This window comes from Ranitomeya variabilis, chromosome 3 (assembly GCF_051348905.1).
Source record: "Ranitomeya variabilis isolate aRanVar5 chromosome 3, aRanVar5.hap1, whole genome shotgun sequence".
Lineage (NCBI taxonomy): Eukaryota > Metazoa > Chordata > Amphibia > Anura > Dendrobatidae > Ranitomeya > Ranitomeya variabilis.
In genome coordinates, this window is record NC_135234.1 from 341,231,516 (window position 1) to 341,250,457 (window position 18,942).

Consider the following 18,942-nt stretch of genomic DNA (forward strand, 5'->3'; position numbering starts at 1 on the left):
TAACCACCATTTTTGTTTTAAAACCACTTAATGAGAGCCGGAAGGTTGAAGCTCAGCTTTATTTAGTTGAGGACAACACCAGGGAGGGGCAGAAGCCGTTAGTAGGCCCTAACCACCATTTTTTTTTTTAAAACCACATAATGAGAGCCGGAAGGTTGAAGCTCAGCTTTATTTAGTTGAGGACAACACCAGGGAGGGGCAGAAGCCGTTAGTAGGCCCTAACCACCATTTTTGTTTTAAAACCACTTAATGAGAGCCGGAAGGTTGAAGCTCAGCTTTATTTAGTTGAGGACAACACCAGGGAGGGGCAGAAGCCGTTAGTAGGCCCTAACCACCATTTTTGTTTTAAAACCACATAATGAGAGCCGGAAGGTTGAAGCTCAGCTTTATTTAGTTGAGGACAACACCAGGGAGGGGCAGAAGCCGTTAGTAGGCCCTAACCACCATTTTTGTTTTAAAACCACTTAATGAGAGCCGGAAGGTTGAAGCTCAGCTTTATTTAGTTGAGGACAACACCAGGGAGGGGCAGAAGCCGTTAGTAGGCCCTAACCACCATTTTTTTTTTTAAAACCACATAATGAGAGCCGGAAGGTTGAAGCTCAGCTTTATTTAGTTGAGGACAACACCAGGGAGGGGCAGAAGCCGTTAGTAGGCCCTAACCACCATTTTTGTTTTAAAACCACTTAATGAGAGCCGGAAGGTTGAAGCTCAGCTTTATTTAGTTGAGGACAACACCAGGGAGGGGCAGAAGCCGTTAGTAGGCCCTAACCACCATTTTTGTTTTAAAACCACATAATGAGAGCCGGAAGGTTGAAGCTCAGCTTTATTTAGTTGAGGACAACACCAGGGAGGGGCAGAAGCCGTTAGTAGGCCCTAACCACCATTTTTGTTTTAAAACCACTTAATGAGAGCCGGAAGGTTGAAGCTCAGCTTTATTTAGTTGAGGACAACACCAGGGAGGGGCAGAAGCCGTTAGTAGGCCCTAACCACCATTTTTTTTTTTAAAACCACATAATGAGAGCCGGAAGGTTGAAGCTCAGCTTTATTTAGTTGAGGACAACACCAGGGAGGGGCAGAAGCCGTTAGTAGGCCCTAACCACCATTTTTGTTTTAAAACCACTTAATGAGAGCCGGAAGGTTGAAGCTCAGCTTTATTTAGTTGAGGACAACACCAGGGAGGGGCAGAAGCCGTTAGTAGGCCCTAACCACCATTTTTGTTTTAAAACCACATAATGAGAGCCGGAAGGTTGAAGCTCAGCTTTATTTAGTTGAGGACAACACCAGGGAGGGGCAGAAGCCGTTAGTAGGCCCTAACCACCATTTTTGTTTTAAAACCACTTAATGAGAGCCGGAAGGTTGAAGCTCAGCTTTATTTAGTTGAGGACAACACCAGGGAGGGGCAGAAGCCGTTAGTAGGCCCTAACCACCATTTTTTTTTTTAAAACCACATAATGAGAGCCGGAAGGTTGAAGCTCAGCTTTATTTAGTTGAGGACAACACCAGGGAGGGGCAGAAGCCGTTAGTAGGCCCTAACCACCATTTTTGTTTTAAAACCACTTAATGAGAGCCGGAAGGTTGAAGCTCAGCTTTATTTAGTTGAGGACAACACCAGGGAGGGGCAGAAGCCGTTAGTAGGCCCTAACCACCATTTTTTTTTTTAAAACCACATAATGAGAGCCGGAAGGTTGAAGCTCAGCTTTATTTAGTTGAGGACAACACCAGGGAGGGGCAGAAGCCGTTAGTAGGCCCTAACCACCATTTTTGTTTTAAAACCACTTAATGAGAGCCGGAAGGTTGAAGCTCAGCTTTATTTAGTTGAGGACAACACCAGGGAGGGGCAGAAGCCGTTAGTAGGCCCTAACCACCATTTTTGTTTTAAAACCACTTAATGAGAGCCGGAAGGTTGAAGCTCAGCTTTATTTAGTTGAGGACAACACCAGGGAGGGGCAGAAGCCGTTAGTAGGCCCTAACCACCATTTTTTTTTTAAAACCACTTAATGAGAGCCGGAAGGTTGAAGCTCAGCTTTATTTAGTTGAGGACAACACCAGGGAGGGGCAGAAGCCGTTAGTAGGCCCTAACCACCATTTTTTTTTTTAAAACCACATAATGAGAGCCGGAAGGTTGAAGCTCAGCTTTATTTAGTTGAGGACAACACCAGGGAGGGGCAGAAGCCGTTAGTAGGCCCTAACCAACGTTGAAGGCCAAATGCAGTTTAATTTCTGATACTATAGGCCGAAAGCCAGAAGGTGGAAGTTCCGATTTAGACAGTGGAGGACAATTTGAATTAGGGACTGCAGACAGACTTAGTAGGCTGTCCCCTGTGGACCATGCATCCACCACATTAACCCATTGCGCCGTAATGGACACGTAATCTTCCGTGGCCATGCCTACAGGTCCATGCGTCTGTTGTCAGGTGCACCTTTGTACTCACAGATTGCCAGAGTGCATGGACAATGCGGTCTTCTACATGCTGGTGGAGGGTTGGGATGGCTTTTCTCGCAAAAGAAGTGTCGACTGGTTAGCTTGTAGCGTGGTACAGCGTAGTCCATCATGGCCTTATTAATAGTAAATAAAATATATAACTAGGCTCTATGAACTTTTAAATAGGTTCCAGGGGTACACGGGCAGCATTGGTGTGGTCAGTGGAGGAGTATTGCAAGTAGGGGCTGCAGACAGGCTATCAAAGGCCTAAAATAACAAACAGTAGGCAGTCATGGCAGTTTTACATCGGTTACATGGATACACAGGCAGGCACTCCAGGCAGCATTGTGGTCAGTGGAGGAGTATTGCAAGTAGGGGCCGCAGACAGGCTATCAAAGGCCTAAAATAACAAACAATAGGCTCATGGCAGTTTCACAGCGGTTACATGGATACACGGGCAGGCAGCTTGGTGGTGGTGAGTGGAGGAGTATTTAAAGTAGGGACCGCAGACAGGCTTCAAAGGCCTAACATAAGAAAATGGGCTGGCTGTAGGCACTTTATAATTGGTTCCAGGGGTACACGGGCAGCAGTGGTCTGGTCAGTGGAGGAGTATTTAAAGTAGGGACCGCAGACAGGCTTCAAAGGCCTAACATAAGAAAATGGGCTGGCTGTAGGCACTTTATAATTGGTTCCAGGGGTACACGGGCAGCAGTGGTCTGGTCAGTGGAGGAGTATTTAAAGTAGGGACCGCAGACAGGCTTCAAAGGCCTAACATAAGAAAATGGGCTGGCTGTAGGCACTTTATAATTGGTTCCAGGGGTACACGGGCAGCAGTGGTCTGGTCAGTGGAGGAGTATTTAAAGTAGGGACCGCAGACAGGCTATCAAAGGCCTAACATAACAAACAATAGGCTCATGGCAGTTTCACAGCGGTTACATGGATACACGGGCAGGCAGCTTGGTGGTCAGTGGAGGAGTATTTAAAGTAGGGACCGCAGACAGGCTATCAAAGGCCTAAAATAACAAACAATAGGCTCATGGCAGTTTTACAGCGGTTACATGGATACACAGGCAGCTTGGTGGTGAGTGGAGGAGTATTTAAAGTAGGGACCGCAGACAGGCTATCAAAGGCCTAAAATAACAAACAATAGGCTCATGGCAGTTTCACAGCGGTTACATGGATACACGGGCAGGCAGCTTGGTGGTGGTGAGTGGAGGAGTATTTAAAGTAGGGACCGCAGACAGGCTTCAAAGGCCTAACATAAGAAAATGGGCTGGCTGTAGGCACTTTATAATTGGTTCCAGGGGTACACGGGCAGCAGTGGTCTGGTCAGTGGAGGAGTATTTAAAGTAGGGACCGCAGACAGGCTTCAAAGGCCTAACATAAGAAAATGGGCTGGCTGTAGGCACTTTATAATTGGTTCCAGGGGTACACGGGCAGCAGTGGTCTGGTCAGTGGAGGAGTATTTAAAGTAGGGACCGCAGACAGGCTATCAAAGGCCTAAAATAACAAACAATAGGCTCATGGCAGTTTTACAGCGGTTACATGGATACACAGGCAGCTTGGTGGTGAGTGGAGGAGTATTTAAAGTAGGGACCGCAGACAGGCTATCAAAGGCCTAAAATAACAAACAATAGGCTCATGGCAGTTTTACAGCGGTTACATGGATACACAGGCAGCTTGGTGGTGAGTGGAGGAGTATTTAAAGTAGGGACCGCAGACAGGCTATCAAAGGCCTAAAATAACAAACAATAGGCTCATGGCAGTTTCACAGCGGTTACATGGATACACGGGCAGGCAGCTTGGTGGTGGTGAGTGGAGGAGTATTTAAAGTAGGGACCGCAGACAGGCTTCAAAGGCCTAACATAAGAAAATGGGCTGGCTGTAGGCACTTTATAATTGGTTCCAGGGGTACACGGGCAGCAGTGGTCTGGTCAGTGGAGGAGTATTTAAAGTAGGGACCGCAGACAGGCTTCAAAGGCCTAACATAAGAAAATGGGCTGGCTGTAGGCACTTTATAATTGGTTCCAGGGGTACACGGGCAGCAGTGGTCTGGTCAGTGGAGGAGTATTTAAAGTAGGGACCGCAGACAGGCTATCAAAGGCCTAACATAACAAACAATAGGCTCATGGCAGTTTCACAGCGGTTACATGGATACACGGGCAGGCAGCTTGGTGGTCAGTGGAGGAGTATTTAAAGTAGGGACCGCAGACAGGCTATCAAAGGCCTAAAATAACAAACAATAGGCTCATGGCAGTTTTACAGCGGTTACATGGATACACAGGCAGCTTGGTGGTGAGTGGAGGAGTAGTGCCAGGAGTGTCTGTCCCAGTACTCCCAAAATATAAATAGATGTTAATGTCTCGCAAAACAACCAAAACAAAAAAAAAAGGTGGCATACTTAGGTACAGGGGTGGGCTCATCTACTGAGTTTCTGACATAGTAATTTGGCAGTAACTATTTAATGGTGCCAATATAGGACACAGACACAGACTACTTTAAGTTGCATCATAGATGTCTACAAATTTGTATTGTCAGTGCCAGACATTGAATGATGTCAGCGAATAGACTAAAGATTGGTGGAGCTGTGCGACATAATTTTGCACGTGGTAGAGCACATTTTGAGCTGGGGTAGGGGGGAACTCTCTTGAGGCCGGCGGGACCGCCCCAGGGCCCCTCATGTTACAACGGTGTGTCTGACGTTGGGTGCGCACCACCACCGCCAGAGACACTACATTGTACTATGAGGGACCCAGTAGCAATGCCGTCAACCAAAAGCGAGCACACCCACCTCTTCAGACAAACAGCAGTCTCACGGGTGCTTGCGCCAAGTCGCGATACCACGGCCCCGTGTGGGGAGTTTTGCCATTTAGGGAGGTGTAAACATGTCGTATGCTGTACAATCAGCTGCAGCAAATTAGACATTAGAAAAGTAATTCACAGGCAAGAGCTTTTCATAGGAAAGCTAGGTGTCGGCCGGGCAAGGTGGGGCAAAAGATTTCGAAATCCAGTTGTGGTTCATTTTAATGAATGTTAGATCGTCAACATTTTGGGTAGCCAGACGAGTCCTTTTTTCGGTTAATATTGAACCTGCAGCACTGAATACTCTTTCTGATAGGACACTTGCTGCCGGGCAAGCAAGCTCCTGCAATGCATATTCTGCCAATTCTGGCCAGGTGTCTAATTTGGAGGCCCAGTAATCAAATGGGAATGACGGTTGAGGGAGAACATCGATAAGGGATGAAAAATAGTTAGTAACCATACTGGACAAATGTTGTCTCCTGTCACTTTCAATTGATGCAGCAGTACCTGTCCTGTCTGCGGTCATAGCAAAATCACTCCACAACCTGGTCAGAAAACCCCTCTGTCCAACGCCACTTCTGATGTGTGCACCCCTAACACTCCTAGTCTGCTGCCCCCTGGAGCTTGTGTGAGAACGATCACGTGCGCTGTGTGCTGGGAATGCCTGAAGCAAACGGTCAACAAGAGTTGATTGTTTGGTTGCTAATATTAGTTCCAAGTTCTCATGTGGCATAATATTTTGCAATTTGCCTTTATAGCGTGGATCAAGGAGGCAGGCCAACCAGTAATCGTCATCGTTCATCATTTTCGTAATGCGTGTGTCCCTTTTTAGGATACGTAAGGCATAATCCGCCATGTGGGCCAAAGTTCCAGTTGTCAAATCTCCGGTTGTGATTGGTTGAGGGGCAGTTGCAGGCAAATCTACGTCACTTGTGTCCCTCAAAAAACCAGAACCCGGCCGTGACACGCAACCAATTTCCTGTGCCCCCGTGAAAGTTTCCGCATTAAAAATATACTCATCCCCATCATCCTCCTCGTCCTCCACCTCCTCTTCGCCCGCTACCTCGTCCTGTACACTGCCCTGACCAGACAATGGCTGACTGTCATCAAGGCTTCCCTCTTCCTCTGGTGCAGACGCCTGCTCCTTTATGTGCGTCAAACTTTGCATCAGCAGACGCATTAGGGGGATGCTCATGCTTATTACGGCGTTGTCTGCACTAACCAGCCGTGTGCATTCCTCAAAACACTGAAGGACTTGACACATGTCTTGTATCTTCGACCACTGCACACCTGACAACTCCATGTCTGCCATCCTACTGCCTGCCCGTGTATCCTCCCACAAATAAATAACAGCACGCCTCTGTTCGCACAGTCTCTGAAGCATGTGCAGTGTTGAGTTCCACCTTGTTGCAACGTCTATGATTAGGCGATGCTGGGGAAGGTTCAAAGACCGCTGATAGGTCTGCATACGGCTGGCGTGTACAGGCGAACGTCGGATATGTGAGCAAAGTGCACGCACTTTGAGGAGCAGGTCGGAGAACCCAGGATAAGTTTTCAATAAGCACTGCACCACCAGGTTTAAGGTGTGAGCCAGGCAAGGAATGTGTTTCAGTTGGGAAAGGGAGATGGCAGCCATGAAATTCCTTCCGTTATCACTCACTACCTTGCCTGCCTCAAGATCTACTGTGCCCAGCCACGACTGCGTTTCTTGTTGCAAGAACTCGGACAGAACTTCCGCGGTGTGTCTGTTGTCGCCCAAACACTTCATAGCCAATACAGCCTGCTGACGCTTGGCAGTAGCTGGCCCATAATGGGACAACTGGTGTGCAACAGTGTCATCTGCCGATGGAGTGGTTGGCCGACTGCGTTCTGTGGAAGAGCTGTAGCTTCTGCAGGAGGACGAGGAGGAGGAGGAGGGGGTGCGAACGCCTACAGCCAACTGTTTCCTAGACCGTGGGCTAGGCACAACTGTCCCTAAATTGATGTCGCCTGTGGACCCTGCATCCACCACATTCACCCAGTGTGCCGTGATGGACACATAACGTCCCTGGCCATGCCTACTGGTCCATGCATCTGTAGTCAGGTGCACCTTTGTACTCACAGATTGCCTAAGTGCATGGACGATGCGCTGTTTAACATGCTGGTGCAGGGCTGGGATGGCTTTTCTGGAAAAAAAGTGTCGACTAGGTAGCTCGTATCGTGGTTCAGCGTACTCCATCAGGGCTTTAAAAGCTTCGCTTTCAACTAAACGGTAGGGCATCATCTCTAACGAGATTAGTCTAGCTATGTGGGCGTTAAAACCCTGTGTACGCGGATGCGAGGATAAGTACTTCCTTTTTCTAACCAGAGTCTCATGTAGGGTGAGCTGGACTGGAGAGCAGGAGATCGTGGAACTTTCGGGTGTGCCGGTGTACATGGCAGACTGAGAGACGGTTGGAGACGGTATTGTTTCCGCCGGTGCCCTAGATGCAATATTTCCTCCTACTAAACTGGTGATTCCCTGACCCTGACTGCTTTTGGCTGGCAAAGAAACCTGCACAGATACTGCCGGTGGTGCGGAAAATGGTGGCCTTACAGTGACGGAAGGGATGTTGCGTTGCTGACTAGCTTCATTGGCCGAGGGTGCTACAACCTTAAGGGACGTTTGGTAGTTAGTCCAGGCTTGAAAATGCATGGTGGTTAAGTGTCTATGCATGCAACTAGTATTTAGACTTTTCAGATTCTGACCTCTGCTTAAGCTAGTTGAACATTTTTGACAGATGACTTTGCGCTGATCAGTTGGATGTTGTTTAAAAAAATGCCAGACTGCACTCTTCCTAGACTCGGATCCCTTTTCAGGGATTGCAGACTGAGCTTTAACCGGATGGCCACGCTGTCCTCCAACAGGTTTTGGCTTTGACACGCGTTTTGGGCCAGATACGGGCCCGGCAGATGGAACCTGTTGCGATGTTGATGCCTGCTGCGGCCCCTCCTCCACCTCCGCTTCTGAACTACTGCCGCCTGCACCCTGTTCCCCCAATGGCTGCCAATCGGGGTCAATAACTGGGTCATCTATTACCTCCTCTTCGAGCTCGTGTGCAACTTCGTCTGTGTCACTGTGTCGGTCGGTGGTATAGCGTTCGTGGCGGGGCAACATAGTCTCATCAGGGTCTGATTGTGGATCTGTACCCTGAGAGGGCAATGTGGTGGTCTGAGTCAAAGGAGCAGCATAGTACTCTGGCTGTGGCTGTGCATCAGTGCACTCCATGTCAGAATCTACTTGTAATGGGCATGGCCTGTTAAATGTTTCACTTTCTAAGCCAGGGACGGTATGTGTAAAGAGCTCCATGGAGTGACCCGTTGTGTCGCCTGCTGCATCCTTCTCTCTTGTTGTAGTTTTTGCTGAGGAGGACAAGGAAGCGACTTGTCCCTGACCGTGAACATCCACAAGCGACGCGCTGCTTTTACATTTACCAGTTTCGGAAGAGGAGGCAAAAGAGCTAGAGGCTGAGTCTGCAATGTAAGCCAAAACTTGCTGTTGCTGCTCAGCCTTTAAAAGCGGTTTTCCTACTCCCAGAAAAGAGAGCGTTCGAGGCCTTGTGTAGCCTGACGACGAAACTGGCTCCACAGCTCCAGACTTAGGTGGAATATTTTTATCCCCACGACCACCTGATGCTCCACTACCACTACCATCATTACCAGCTGACAATGAACGCCCACGACGACCTCTTGCACCAGACTTCCTCATTGTTTAAAAATCGTAACCAAACTAACTTTATTTGTTGCTGTCAAACAACTTACACGGTGAGCTATAACTTCAGTATGATTTCAATATCCCTTAACAGGTTGGTGAGACCACAAGGAAAATCAGGCACAATGTTACACACTCTGTTTTCTGTGACACCAAATCACAGAGATGACACACACGCAGGACTGTCACTCAAGCACTAATGTCAATATTAATCTCCCACCTAATTTTTTTTTTTTTTTTTCTCTGTGAGACTTTAGAAACCAAATAATATTTTAAAAAAAACAAAAAAACAAGGCTTTCTATGGCCCACTGAATGAGAGATGGCACGCACAGGAGTGGCACACAAGCCCTGACTGAGGCCAATATTTTTCTCCCACTGATTGATGTAGTGTTTTTGTGTTGAGGTTGATTTTAAAACACAAATGAAGGAAAAAAATAAAAAGGCTTTCTATGGCCCACAATTAGAGAGAGAGGTGGCACACCCAGGAGTCAAGACTGGCACACAAGCTGAAATGGCAATATTACTCTCCCACTGTTTTTTTATGTATTTTTTTTTTATTTTCAGGGAGACTTTAGAAACCAAATAATATTAAAAAAAAAACAAAAAAACAAGGCTTTCTATGGCCCACTGAATGAGAGGGACAGAGGTGGCACACCCAGGAGTCAAGACTGGCACACAAGCTGAAATGGCAATATTACTCTCCCACTGTTTTTTTATGTATTTTTTTTTTATTTTCAGGGAGACTTTAGAAACCAAATAATATTAAAAAAAAAAAAAAAAACAAGGCTTTCTATGGCCCACTGAATGAGAGGGACAGAGGTGGCACACCCAGGAGTCAAGACTGGCACACAAGCTGAAAGGGCAATATTACTCTCCCACTGTTTTTTTATGTTTTTTTTTTTTTTATTTTCAGGGAGACTTTAGAAACCAAATAATATTAAAAAAAAAACAAAAAAACAAGGCTTTCTATGGCCCACTGAATGAGAGGGACAGAGGTGGCACACCCAGGAGTCAAGACTGGCACACAAGCTGAAATGGCAATATTACTCTCCCACTGTTTTTTTATGTATTTTTTTTTTATTTTCAGGGAGACTTTAGAAACCAAATAATATTAAAAAAAAAAAAAAAAACAAGGCTTTCTATGGCCCACTGAATGAGAGGGACAGAGGTGGCACACCCAGGAGTCAAGACTGGCACACAAGCTGAAAGGGCAATATTACTCTCCCACTGTTTTTTTAGGTTTTTTTTTTTTTTTTCAGGGAGAATTAGAAACCCAATAATATTAAAAAAAAAAAATAAATAGGCTTTCTATGGCCCACTGAATGAAAGGGAGAGAGGTGGCACACCCAGGAGTCAAGACTGGCACACAAGCTGAAAGGGCAATATTACTCTCCCACTGTTTTTTTATGTATTTTTTGTTTTTTCAGGGAGACTTTAGAAACCCAATAATATTTAAAAAAAAAAATAAATAGGCTTTCTATGGCCCACTGAATGAGAGGGAGAGAGGTGGCACACCCAGGAGTCAAGACTGGCACACAAGCTGAAAGGGCAATATTACTCTCCCACTGTTTTTTTAGGTTTTTTTTTTTTTTTCAGGGAGACTTTAGAAACCAAATAATATTAAAAAAAAAAAAAAAAAAAAAAATAGGCTTGCTATAGCCCACTGAATGAGAGATAGCACACACAGCAGTGGCACACAAGCCCTGACTGAGGCCAATATTTTTCTCCCACTGATTGATGTAGTGTTTTTGTGTTGAGGTAGATTTTAGAACACAAATCACGGAAAAAATAAATAGGCTTTCTATGGCCCACTGAATGAAAGGGAGAGAGGTGGCACACCCAGGAGTCAAGACTGGCACACAAGCTGAAAGGGCAATATTACTCTCCCACTGTTTTTTTATGTATTTTTTGTTTTTTCAGGGAGACTTTAGAAACCCAATAATATTTAAAAAAAAAAATAAATAGGCTTTCTATGGCCCACTGAATGAGAGGGAGAGAGGTGGCACACCCAGGAGTCAAGACTGGCACACAAGCTGAAAGGGCAATATTACTCTCCCACTGTTTTTTTAGGTTTTTTTTTTTTTTCAGGGAGACTTTAGAAACCAAATAATATTAAAAAAAAAAAAAATAGGCTTGCTATAGCCCACTGAATGAGAGATAGCACACACAGCAGTGGCACACAAGCCCTGACTGAGGCCAATATTTTTCTCCCACTGATTGATGTAGTGTTTTTGTGTTGAGGTAGATTTTAGAACACAAATCACGGAAAAAATAAATAGGCTTTCTATGGCCCACTGAATGAAAGGGAGAGAGGTGGCACACCCAGGAGTCAAGACTGGCACACAAGCTGAAAGGGCAATATTACTCTCCCACTGTTTTTTTATGTATTTTTTGTTTTTTCAGGGAGACTTTAGAAACCCAATAATATTTAAAAAAAAAAATAAATAGGCTTTCTATGGCCCACTGAATGAGAGGGAGAGAGGTGGCACACCCAGGAGTCAAGACTGGCACACAAGCTGAAAGGGCAATATTACTCTCCCACTGTTTTTTTAGGTTTTTTTTTTTTTTCAGGGAGACTTTAGAAACCAAATAATATTAAAAAAAAAAAAAAAAAAAAAAAAAAATAGGCTTGCTATAGCCCACTGAATGAGAGATAGCACACACAGCAGTGGCACACAAGCCCTGACTGAGGCCAATATTTTTCTCCCACTGATTGATGTAGTGTTTTTGTGTTGAGGTAGATTTTAGAACACAAATCACGGAAAAAATAAATAGGCTTTCTATGGCCCACTGAATGAAAGGGAGAGAGGTGGCACACCCAGGAGTCAAGACTGGCACACAAGCTGAAAGGGCAATATTACTCTCCCACTGTTTTTTTATGTATTTTTTGTTTTTTCAGGGAGACTTTAGAAACCCAATAATATTTAAAAAAAAAAATAAATAGGCTTTCTATGGCCCACTGAATGAGAGGGAGAGAGGTGGCACACCCAGGAGTCAAGACTGGCACACAAGCTGAAAGGGCAATATTATTCTCCCACTGTTTTTTTAGGTTTTTTTTTTTTTTTTCAGGGAGAATTAGAAACCAAATAATATTAAAAAAAAAAAATAAATAGGCTTTCTATGGCCCACTGAATGAAAGGGAGAGAGGTGGCACACCCAGGAGTCAAGACTGGCACACAAGCTGAAAGGGCAATATTACTCTCCCACTGTTTTTTTATGTATTTTTTGTTTTTTCAGGGAGACTTTAGAAACCCAATAATATTTAAAAAAAAAAATAAATAGGCTTTCTATGGCCCACTGAATGAGAGGGAGAGAGGTGGCACACCCAGGAGTCAAGACTGGCACACAAGCTGAAAGGGCAATATTACTCTCCCACTGTTTTTTTATGTATTTTTTGTTTTTTCAGGGAGACTTTAGAAACCCAATAATATTAAAAAAAAAAAATAAATAGGCTTTCTATGGCCCACTGAATGAGAGGGAGAGAGGTGGCACACCCAGGAGTCAAGACTGGCACACAAGCTGAAAGGGCAATATTATTCTCCCACTGTTTTTTTAGGTTTTTTTTTTTTTTTTCAGGGAGAATTAGAAACCAAATAATATTAAAAAAAAAATAAATAAAAAAAATAGGCTTGCTATAGCCCACTGAATGAGAGATAGCACACACAGCAGTGGCACACAAGCCCTGACTGAGGCCAATATTTTTCTCCCACTGATTGATGTAGTGTTTTTGTGTTGAGGTAGATTTTAGAACACAAATCACGGAAAAAATAAATAGGCTTTCTATGGCCCACTCAGTGAGAGATGGCACACACAGGGATGGCACTGTAGCAGAAATGCCAATCTTAATCTCCCACAAAAAAAAAACAAAAAAAAAAAAAAAACTGTCCTACAATTACTATCTCCCTGCAGTAATGTAAGCCAGGTATGGCAGGCAGCAATAGGAGTGGACTGATGCACAAATTAAATAAAAAGTGTGGACAAACAGAAAAGATAGCTGTGCAGAAAGGAAGGAACAAGAGGATATGTGCTTTGAAAAAAGCAGTTGGTTTCCACAGTGGCGTACACACAGCAATACAGCTATCACGGAGCCTTCTAGGGCAGCCCAATGAGCTACAGCGCTGAGGGGAAAAAAAAAAAAAAATAGCTTCCACAGTCCCTGCACACCGAAGGTGGTGTTGGACAGTGGAAATCGCTGCAGCACAAGCGGTTTGGTGGTTAGTGGACCCTGCCTAACGCTCTCCCTGCTTCTGATGAAGCGGCAGCAACCTGTCCCTAAGCTCAGATCAGCAGCAGTAAGATGGCGGTCGGCGGGAACGCCCCTTTATAGCCCCTGTGACGCCGCAGACAGCAAGCCAATCACTGCAATGCCCTTCTCTAAGATGGTGGGGACCAGGATCTATGTCATCACGCTGCCCACACTCTGCGTTCACCTTCATTGGCTGAGAAATGGCGCTTTTCGCGTCATTGAAACGCGACTTTGGCGCGAAAGTCGCGTACCGCATGGCCGACAAGCACAGGGGTCGGATCGGGTTTCATGAGACGCCGACTTAGCCAAAAGTCGGCGACTTTTGAAAATGATCGACCCGTTTCGCTCAACCCTACCTACCACTTTAACCCTAACCCCGATTCATTATAGTTACATGCCCCTCCCGCCCCAATTCATTGTCATGTCTTTCTCTCTCACCCTCTATTCATTATCAACTGCTCTACCCCACATTCAATACATCATTTACTCCCCCACCCTTAAAATTCATTATTTGTTCTTCCCCTAGATCATCATTTGCTCTCCCCACCCCCTCTTCAATTGATCATTTGCTCTCCCCACCCCCACCTTCAATTAAATTGCTGTCCCCTGTCCCTCACACTGAATTTATCATTTTGCAGTTCCCCCACTTTAATTTGAAGTCCCCTTACTTCATTCATTGCAGTCCCCTATCACCCCCTCACTTCATCTGCAGTGCCCCTTCATCATTTGCAGCCCCCTATCCCCCTTCCATTTCATCATGAGCAGTCCCCCATCAGACACATTTCATCATGTGCAGTCCCGCAGTCCCCTTCTCCCACTTCATCATGTGCAGTCCCCTTACCCCCCACTTCATCATATTCAGTCACCCTTACCCCCCACTTCATGTGCAGTCCATCTTACACTCCACTTTATCATGTGCAGTCCCCATTACTCCCCACTTCATGTGCAGATCACCTTACCCCCCCACTTCATCATGTGCAGTCCCCTTTAACCCCCAATTCATCATGTGCAGTCCCCCTTACCCCCACTTCATCATGTGCAGTCCCCCTTACCCCCACTTCATGTGCAGCCCCACTCCCCCTTCATCATGCGCAATCCCCCTTACCCCCACATCATCATGTGCTGCCCCATTCCATCATGTACAGCCCCACTCTCCCCACTTCATCATGTGCAGTCTCCTATATCCACTAAACTATCATGTGCAGCCCCACTCCCCCTTCATCATGTGCAGTCCCACTCCATCATGTACAGCCCCACTGAACCTTCATCATGTGCAGCCCCACTTACCTCCTCACTCCATCATGTGCAGTCTCCTTTAACCCCCAAATTCCATCATGTGCAGCCTCCTTACACCCCCCACTTCATAACTTGCAGTTACACACCATTAAATTTATTTTATAAAGAAAACAAAAAAGTTCTTCATACTTACCTCACCAGTCGCTCCCCTGCAGTGCCTCTCTGCTTCTAGCATCCGGGTCATGTCGGCGTGTGCGTGAGGACGCCATCGCGCATGCCCAACACCTAACCTGGAAGTATAGAGAACATGAAGGGAGCAGTAGCTGCGCAGCCATCAAGGTGACAGCCAAGCAAAGCTCCTGGCCCCAGCGCAGACGTGTGTGCTAACTGTGATGCGGCTGTGTCTGCTGCCAGCCGCGTCACAGTACAGCAGACATGGCTGCGCACAATTTGCTGTGTGGCTGTAGCCACCACCAGGCAGCTGGCCCTGAACAACTGCTGGGGGAGCGGCCCGGGGGGCATTTGCCTCTTTGCCACCTGGGCCAGTCAGCCCCTGGACTCAGGAGTGATCGCTCACTGCAGTCTATTGTTGGTTACTAAAGCAGAACCTGGGACGGCAGCAATAACCATGCTCACAGACTGAGTCTGAGCAAGATGCCGAGACCAACGTCTTTGCTGAGCAGCTTCCACTGCAGTCGGAACTGAATTGGAGACTGCAGAGGAAGATAAGGCTTTGGATCCATCCTGTGCAGAGGGAGAAACCCGTGGCCTAACACACACATCCAGTTGAAGTTTCTGCTGGAGTCAGCAGGCCCCTCACTAGCACGGGCCCGGTCGCGATCTCAGCAACCGCAATCAACACACCTCTCTACCAACATGATTGTTCCTTTTCCTTTTCTTTTTCCTTTTGATGGGGGTATAAGAAACCCCCCTCCATTTACTATAGGGTATTTGACAACATGTATCCGAAAGCCAAAAAAAAACAGATTTTCAGTATGGATTTCGCTTTCACAGCAAATTCACAACAAATTCCACAAGTGACAATGGGGATAAATAGAAAAATGTAAAAGATGCCTCTTCCAAAAAAAAATTAAAAAGACAAATTTGGTCTCTCCATGTCCATAACAACCCGCACTATAAAACGATTATGGGAGAAAAAACAATACCCGAAAAGGAATACATAAACTTACTTACAAAATTTAAAGCAAAAGTGATTAATAAGTCAAATATATCTCAAAATGGTACTAATAAAGACTATAGGTTATTACAAAAAAAACAAACCCTCATACAGTTCTTTAAACACAAAAAAATTGAAACCGATATGGCTACGAATAAGACAGATACAAATTTTATTTTCTTTAACAAGTAATTTTCTTGTGCAAAAGTAGTAAAATGTAGCTAAAACTGTATCAATTGTGTTTCACAGTAATTTTACCAATCCATATTATAAAACTATATCATTATTAATCTTACGTGGTAAGCAAAAAAGAAAAGCCAGCATTCATGGGCTTTTTTGTTCATCCCACATCTCAAAAAATAAAAAGGTTCAAAAAGTCTGTACCCAAAAATAGCACAAATGAAAATTACAGCTTGTCCAACCAAAAATGTGGGAACGACTCTGTTTACAGAAAAATAAAAAAAGTCAAAAGCTCTCAAAATATAGTGACCCTTCAAAACAATTAAGTGAATTTTTTGTGCAAAAGTACTGTAGATAAAAAAAAATAAATTGTATTTGTCTAAAATATTGTAATTGTCATTTTATATTGTAATCATCATATCAACCTACAGAATAGAATGTAATAATTATGAGTTAGAATTTTTTTTCTAGTATTACTATTTTTTTCTGCTCATTTGACCCCCCAAAATGGTACTACTGCAAACAGGAGACAATATTTTTTTCATCAGTGTATTTATTATCTAATGGTAATAAAACATTACTGAAATCATAAATATATTTAGTATTTCCTAAGCCTTGGGCTACACGGTGACTTTACCTGCGACACGTCAGGTGACCACAGATTGCTAGGTGTCACTGCTCATCACCATACCAGCTGGGTATGATTTTTGGGACTTGCTTCTCGCAGTCACAGTACCCTCAGGGTTACAATGCGACCCCATTCTGGTGTATTACTCTGTGATGTAGCAGCGACACCAAGTAATCTTCAGCTGCATGACTTGCTGCTTTTTCTCTATTTCTTCCCTTAATGAGTTAATAAAATTTAGATATATAGATATTAAGTTGCATATACCCCCAAACGGTGCCCCTAACAAATACAACTCATCCCACCAAAGGACAAGCTTGATGATGAAAAAAATGTAAAAAGAGGTTTGTTCAATTAGGCCAAATTAGACCATGGCCCTTGAAGGTGTTAACGTTTGCAAACATTTAGTTTGAAACTGCATGGTTTATTGTGTTTTATTCATTTGTTCTGCAGATAAGGCCGTCAATCTAAAGAAAAACAATAAGCAAAGACCTAAAATGATGGAAATAAACTTTACTCCTACTGGAGACAAAACGGTAAGATAGTGAAGCTTGTGATTGTAATGTGCACACTGCGTATTAGACAGATTACAAAATAAGAGTACCGTAATCTTTTACATGTCAGTGTGCCTGTATTATTTTTTAAGCAAGGGGTAGCACGGTGGCTCAGTGGTTAGCACTGCAGCCTTGCAGCGCTGGAGTCCTGGGTTGTATGTATGTTCTCCCCGTGTTTGTGTGGGTTTCCTCCAGGTTCTCCGGTTTCCTCCCACATTCCAAAGACATACTGATAGGGAATTTAGATTGTGAGCCCCATCAGGGACAGCGATGATAATGTGTGCAAACTGTAAAGCGCTGCGGAATATGTTAGCGCTATATAAAAATAAAGATTATTATTATTAAGCAGAATACACTTCAAGAAAATGCCGGCAATGTTCTTCCTAAAGTGTCTTTTGGACATCTTTTGCAGTGGCATTTTTTTTTACATTCTACACATTAAACAGTGGCAGCTTTCAAGCAGAAGCTACTAGAAGAATGGTCAGGCCTACTGATGAGCGAATGTGCTCTGATAAGGTGTTATCCCAGCATGCTCGTGTGCTAACCATGTGAAATCGGAGCACTCGAAAAATAAGTTTGAGTTCCCGTGGCTGCATGTCTCTCTGCTGTTCAACAGCTGCAACACATGCATGGATTACCTGTGTAGTAGATCGGCTCACTCAACTGTACATGGAGGTAGACACTGGAACACTGTCTCTTCAAATCGATTACTGGTTTATTATGTACATGCGGCATAAACCATGGTGAAGTAAAAATAAACAAGGCCCTTTGGGCAAAGCAGGAAAACAAAACAAACTGATATATCACTGTCTATATGTCTGCGAGGATCCTCCCACTCAACGTGAGCAAAAACACATGGTTCAGTTTAGCACCAACACACCTCCCTGGAGTAAGCCTCTGCAGGCCCACTGAACACTGAATGCCTCAGAAGGCTCACGATTTGCATCCCAAACCACACCCTGGGGTGGAAATATGGAGAACAACCTCCCACCTGCTCTATGGTTGTTCTCAAAAACCTAGCCCTGTTAAAATGGCTGCTAAACCCCTCTCAACAATTAGTGTACTGGAGCAAAACATTTCTGGGTTTCACATCACTGAAGCTAATAGCCTCAGGGAAACGTATCTCATCTCCAATACCTTGCTAGTGACTTTGTCACACTTGTTTATTAGGCAATCCATGCATGTGTTGCGGCTGTTGAACATATTTTTGAGCTCACCGAAGACATTCCATTAGCACACGAGCATGCTTCACTAAGGGTACTGTCACACAGTACCATTTTGATCGCTACGACGGTACGATTCGTGACGTTCTAGCGATATCGTTACGATATCGCAGTGTCTGACACGCAGCAGCGATCAGGGATCCTGCTGAGAATCGTACGTCGTAGCAGATCGTGTGGAACTTTCTTTCGTCGCTTGATCACCCGCTGACATCGCTGGATCGTTGTGTGTGACAGCGATCCAGCGATGTGTTCGCGCTTGTAACCAGGGTAAACATCGGGTAACTAAGCGCAGGGCCGCGCTTAGTAACCCGATGTTTACCGTGGTTACCAGCGTAAACGTAAAAAAACAAACAGTACATACTTACATTCCGGTGTCTGTCCTCCAGCGTCTCAGCTTCTCTCCACTGTGTGAGCGTCTGCCGGCCGGAAAGCGAGCACAGCGGTGACGTCTGACGTCACCGCTGTGCTTTCCGGCTATGGCGCTTACACAGTGGAGAGAAGCAGAACGCCGGGGACAGACACCGGAATGTAAGTATGTACTGTTTGTTTTTTTTACGTTTACGCTGGTAACCACGGTAAACATCGGATTACTAAGCGCGGCCCTGCGCTTAGTTACCCGATGTTTACCCTGGTTACCGGGGACTTCGGCATCGCTCCAGCGCCGTGATTGCAACGTGTGACCGCAGTCTACGACGCTGGAGCGATAATCATACGATCGCTGCGACGTCACGGATCGTGCCGTCGTA

At 45.1% G+C, this 18,942-nt stretch overlaps 1 protein-coding gene across 2 annotated transcripts in view; it reads left to right on the forward strand.

Moving 5' to 3' along the window:
• The window catches only part of SH3D21 (SH3 domain containing 21), a 188,467-nt gene that overhangs the window by 62,301 nt on the left and 107,224 nt on the right, over nucleotides 1-18,942 (forward strand). For both annotated transcript variants that reach the window (XM_077295856.1, XM_077295855.1), the window contains exon 6: nucleotides 16,873-16,955. In XM_077295856.1, the coding sequence (XP_077151971.1) occupies nucleotides 16,873-16,955 (83 nt within the window). The remainder of the gene's footprint in view (nucleotides 1-16,872; nucleotides 16,956-18,942) is intronic.